We start from the raw sequence: 6,000 nt of genomic DNA, 5'->3' as shown, positions 1-6,000 counted from the left end.
AAGATTCAACTCACTTCCAAAAAAAAAGAAAGAAGTAATTGGTAACTATAGAACAATGTTTTCGGAGCACATCAACATGCTAGTTCCCGTTTATGTGTGCCATTTCAGAGCACGGGGAAATGAGGGGGTGTGTATATATTTACATATACCTCCAGCCTTGCCCTATATGGGCATATGAGATAAGCAAGGTGGAAGCATAACAAGCCAGCCAGCCTCACGCAAACAGTCAGGTGCGGTGACAAAGCGCCCACCTCAGCCACCCCGAGCAGGGTCTGTGCCCGCCCAGCGGGTGGTGCTGTGGAGGCCAGCCGGAGCCCCTCGCGCCACTGGCCCTAGGCTGCCCCCTCTGCACTCTGCACCCCCAGAGCCTACCCCAGGCGGCGGCGGAAGTGAGTGTAGGGGGCAGTATAGGAATTTCCTGTGACGTCCCGGCCCGGACTCCATTAGGCTGCAGCTAGGCAGAGAAGCCACAAACCCAGCGGGCTAGTGGAGAGGAGTGGGCCGGGCGCCTGGGGCTGCCAGGCGGTGGGCTTCGGGCAGCGTTAGCTGGAGGGACCCTAGAGCGGGCGGCGGCGGCCGCTGCTGTCTGAGGGGCCTCGAGGAAGAGGGACCAGGGCTCCCCCCCACCCCGCTCCTCACCCCCGCCACCTCCCCCACCCCACCCCCGCCTCCCCTTCCTCACTCCCCCCCCCCCGGCTTCCCACCACGGCCGCTCTCGGCGAGGAAACTCTGGCCTCCGCTTCCTCCTCCTCCGACTCGGACACCGGCGGAGCCTCCCCGCCACCGCGGAAGAAAGCGCGGGCCTCCCCGGCGGCGGCGGCGGCGGAGGGAGCAGGAGAGCCCGGGGCTTCCGCGGGCAGAGCAGGCCTCACCTCGTCCCCGTCCCCCTCGCTCTCCGCCGGGCTCGCCCCCCCTGCTGCCAACCCCCTCAGAGCCAGCGGCGGCAGCAGCAGCAGCAGCAGCAGCGCCATGCAGGCCAACGGGGCAGGAGGGGGTCAGCAGCAACAGCAGCAGCAACAACAACAGCCGCCGCCGCCGTCATCGTCGCAGGGTCCGGAGCTGGGCTGCCTCAGCGCCCAAAACGGCGAGGCCTCTTCGGGCTCGAGCGCCGGGGAGCAGCTCGCTCACGCCAACGGGCTTCTGCCGTCGGCCAGCAACAACAACGGCGGGGGTGGCGGCGGCGGGCCGAGTGTCAACAACGGGGTTTCGGCCCCCGGGGGGTCCGCCGTCGAGATGGGGGGAGGCAGCGGCGTCGGGGTCGGCGGCAGCGCCCTGAAGAAGAAGAAGCGGCTCTCGCAGTCCGACGAGGACGTGATCCGGCTCATCGGGCAGCACCTCCACGGGCTGGGCCTCAAGTAAGTGGGGCAAGCTGAGGACGGCAGTCTCCATTAATGCCCTTCCCAACTCAGCGCTATGTGGGGCGCGGAATCTTCCGTGGGGTGCGGAAGTGGGCCCGAAAGACGAGATTTCACACACACACACCGCTTTGGCTGATCCCATCTCCAGAAACCTGTTTTGGCTTTGGCTTTCTCGTTGTTGTTTGTGCTTTCCCCCCCTTTTGAGTCACTGCGAGGCTCGCGTTTGAGGGAGACCCAGCTCTTGGGGTGGGGTCGGGGGTATTGCTCTTGAAAAATACCTTTTTATTTTTTATTTCCATCCAAATCTTTGAGAGGGGGGAGGAGGATACAAAATTGACGAGGGTTTGTGCTGGTGAGAATAATAGCCATGGCCGACTTGTTTATTTTAGGGCACATTATATGCCCGAGGGAGAGAATCCAACACTTTTGTGTGGCTGCCTTGGCCCATATTTATCCCAAGGAGGGGCACTTTTTGTCACAGATTATTCTGTCGCAGTTTAATATCAAAGAGAGAGATGGGGGGAGAGGAGATAAATCCAGGGAATGAAGGGATGAAGGCAGTGAAACTCTGGGGCCTATTTTTTCAGGCCTAGTCCTGTGTGGACTTCCTACTCGGAGAACAGGTAGATTCTTCTGTCAACTATGACAGTACGAAGGCCCAAGAACATAGTAATAAAGGTGAATTGGTGCAAAGATGGTACAGATAAAATAGCATTTTCAACACAATAGTGTACGGAAATCTCTTTGTCTATAGTCTTAAAACAAGTATATTGAGTTAAAAAAGCAAACCAGTATATCAAAATACTTATGTTTGTACAGTCTCTGTCGTTGGCTAGGTGTTAAAATGAACAGTATGTTTAAAATGTAATTTGGATATAACTATGTCTAATGTAGTCTTTGAATATACCCTGTGTATAAGTACTTCAGAAAATTAATGTCAAATGTGTTGACTCTTCTGTTGCTTGCAGCACTGCAGTACTTTGAGCTGAGTAATAGGCATGCAGCTGGGGTGGGGGAGGGTGAAAAGCAAATAAATGCAGGACATCAGCAGTTGGATTAACAAAACAAACCCAACAATAGTACAATATAATAGCAGCTAGAGAATATTGAGATGTGGATGTGTAGGAATATGTACTATAGGAAAATTATGGCCCCTTGTATGCCAAGAGCTTGTGTTATTGTGGGAATGGATTGGTTTTAATTAACTCGGTGCTCGAAACAAGCACACCACTGAAATAGGGCAAGTTTACAGCAGCAGGTGACAACTCGTGACTGTTCATAGACTACACCATAGTAAATGCGCTATTTTTAGTTTAAAATGTGAAGGGGAGGGTTGTAGGTTATAGAATAGTCTATTTTATTAAGATCCCAGCCTAATGGACAACTGACTTGAAGGCAGATGATATATTGGTAGGGAATTAACACTGTGCTCGCTGCATCAACAAAATTCCAGTTGCTATAGGTAGTTCTAATCACGTTATAATCTAATGTCAATGTTTGTGTTTTCATATGAATAACATAATTAAAACTGTGTTTTTATGGAGCCATGTTTTTCTTGATCATCAAAATAGTTGAGGAAAAATAACTTTGTATTTGTGAAGTTTATACTCCATATGTAACTTGTGGATCTGAGGGCACAAGTTTGTTTGCTGGAATTCATTAGAACACATTCCAGCATCTTATTTTTCTTAAGGTGGAACATATTTTTTAAAACAATATTTTGGATTTATGGCTACATGGATGGCTTCACTGTAAGAATAAGACTGGTCAGCTTTTTTTAAAATACTGTACCTCTCTCCTGCAGCCAGACTGTTGATCTTCTAATGCAAGAGTCAGGATGTCGTTTAGAACATCCTTCTGCTACCAAATTCCGCAATCATGTCATGGAAGGAGAATGGGATAAGGTAATGGAAGAGGCATGCAACTGCCTAATTATCACTAGAACTGCAATCCTATACACAGTTACTTGAGAGTAAATCCATTGAACTTAGTGAGATTTAACTTTGAATAAGCTTCCATAGGTCTGAGTTGCAGATTTGTTGGTTGGTGCTGTTCATAATCCTTGGTTTATCTCTTTTTTTCTCTCCCTTTCTATTTTAATAACTGCTACTTGTAGGCTGAGAACGACCTGAATGAACTCAAGCCTTTAGTGCACTCTCCTCATGCAATTGTGGTAAGAGAGATTCTTGAATTGTTTGATATAGTTTAGTTTATTTGTAGTAATACTATGTCTCCCCCTCCCCCTAGATTTGTGTTGGGGTACACATGTGTCTTAATAAAATAAGTATATACACCAGCCTACCTGATATTTGTAATGAAAAGCCTAAAAAATTTAAAGTGTCAAGTCTCTCTCATGTCATGAGTGTATTTGAACATCCTGCAGCAGTGTGGGCATAGATATATAAGTATCTCTTGTAGGTCACTGATGAGAAATGTGTACATTTTTGTGTTCAACTCTTTAATCTGTCCTTGAGTGAAATTATTCTGGGTATGGCTTTCAGGGGATGATATATGGTCTCTGTGAAGTGGCATATTTGAATAAACATTAGTTGACTTTTGCATTTATGTAGCTGTCTAGAACTTGGGTCATTCTCTGTAGTTTTCTGTTTAATTAAAACAAGGCAGTCTTCTGATCATTTCATTGAGATGATATAGCTCAAATTTATACACTGGAACTAAAACAATTATGTGCGTACACACACAAAATAAGGGAGACAATGTATTGTGTTTACGGGAAGCATGAAATACTCTCTTAACCACTCCTATCACCCAAACTTTTCTGTACTGAGGGTTGCATGCATCTAAGTCATACTCTGAGTAGACCCATTCAAATAAATTGAAATTACTAATGTAAGTATTTTGATTTCAGGGGCTTTCCTCAGAGTATGGTTCAGTTGGATACAACCCTGTTGTGTTTTTTTTTCATACATTCAGCTGCCCTGTCATTATAGTGGTGTATTTTTCCTCTTATTCAAGTGGAAAATACAGCGTTACTACAAAAGTGACTATGAAAACAGTGAGGAATTGGTTGATGTTGGTTTAGCTTTCTTCTGGTTGATTTATTTGTTGTCAAAAGGATATTTTCCTGTTCTCTCTTCCCTTCCCCCATCAGACAGGAAATGAAGTATGGAAAAACAGATGTTTTGTTAAACTTCAGTTGCTGCCTGAAAGTATTTGTATCTTGTTCTTTTTAATCAAATCAAAGTCTAATCATGCATAAACGTTTCCTCTCAGACAAGTAGAACTGTGTTACTTTAAGAATGGACAGCTGATAATATGATAGTCAGCACTTAGATAATATAACCAAACAGAACAAACAAATGCTATAAAGTGCAAGAGTTGTGTAGGAATAAATAATGTAACTGAGGTGAATATAAATTGAGGTAAAATCTTGTGCTTTTATTGAGCACATTGCATAGAACTGGACTGGCATTCTTTTGAGTATTACATTTATTGGAGCAAGGAGTGTTTTCACCATTCATCAGTCAAAAAAGGAATTTTGGGAAAGTATTGAAATAATTGGGAGAGACTGGTATTTCCATTTATGTACAAATGTAGATAAGATGAATAAGAAATACATTAATACATTTTTATTTTTTTAATTAAAAGACCTGTACTGTCCCCTTCAGATTTCTGAGAATAAAATTTATCCTTAAATCTTATTCAGAACATTTCACAATAAACTTCTGAGAATGAAAACCAGAGTATTTTTCCTAGAAAACAGGTGTTTGTCTTTATTTTTTGAACAACTGATTTCTCATTAGAACACACAACAGAAAGACATTTAATTTATTGGGATTTCAACTGATGCCTCTGGTGATATTTTATGGGTCATTTTAGGGGGGGGAATCCATAGGTGTTCAAGACGAGAGAGAGAGAAGTTAAGGGGTGGAATACTTCTCACCTTAGGTGTTTATGTTTGTAATAGAAGACCCAAAAGATATGCATGACTAAGTCTTTATATTTGGATTATATTTTGGTCAATCCAATTTAAAACTATGTATCTGCTAGATGCAGGCAACAGGGGTGAAACTGCTAAAGTAGCTGTTTTAGCAAATGCTGCAGTTGGACAACGTTATGGTTTTTTTTTATAATATCTAATATATTGCTTTCATGATGGCACATTTTGATTTTACATTGTGCCATCACATTTCCTTTTGTATACAACTTCTGTGTTGCTTATTTGTTCTGACAGCTAAGCCTTCACAATAAGTTGAAATATGAAATAACTGTGAGAAGCATATAACTTACAAATGGGAGAGATGCTCCAGGTACCTCCAGACATTGATAAAAGAATCTATGAATTTGGAATGTGTTTTCAAGCTGGACCTTTCTTTGAACAGTCCTGCTATATACAGTAGTGCCCCGCAAGACGAATGTCTCGCAAGACGGAAAACTCGCTAGACGAAAGAGTTTTCCGTTTTGGAGGTGCTTCACAAAACGAATCTCCTATGGGCTTGCTTTGCAAGACGAAAATGTCTTGCGAGTTCCTGCGGGTTTTTCCCCCTTTCCTCCCCTTTTTCTAAGCCGCTAAACCGCTTATCCGATAATCCGATAATCCGTCAATGGGCTTGCTTCGCAAGACAAAAAAACCGCTAGACAAAGAGACTCACAGAACGGATTCTTTTCGTCTTGCGAGGCA

The 6,000-nt window shown here is 44.5% G+C and overlaps 1 protein-coding gene across 5 annotated transcripts in view; it reads left to right on the top strand.

Annotated features, from left to right (window-relative positions):
- The first annotated feature begins 826 nt into the window (after positions 1 to 826).
- The window catches only part of WDR26 (WD repeat domain 26), a 38,290-nt gene continuing 33,116 nt past the window's right edge, over positions 827 to 6,000 (top strand). For 2 of the 5 annotated variants that reach the window (XM_082217584.1, XM_082217583.1), the window contains exons 1-3: positions 827 to 1,355; positions 3,163 to 3,262; positions 3,475 to 3,531. In XM_082217584.1, coding sequence (XP_082073710.1) covers positions 970 to 1,355; positions 3,163 to 3,262; positions 3,475 to 3,531 — 543 coding nt within the window. In that variant the 5' untranslated portion in view covers positions 827 to 969. The remainder of the gene's footprint in view (positions 1,356 to 3,162; positions 3,263 to 3,474; positions 3,532 to 6,000) is intronic. The other 3 variants (XM_082217586.1, XM_082217585.1, XM_082217587.1) reach the window with 2 other exon arrangements.

Source organism: Podarcis vaucheri, assembly GCF_965113315.1.
Source record: "Podarcis vaucheri genome assembly, chromosome: 3".
NCBI lineage: Eukaryota > Metazoa > Chordata > Lepidosauria > Squamata > Lacertidae > Podarcis > Podarcis vaucheri.
This window is presented reverse-complemented; position numbering and strand designations above follow the sequence as displayed.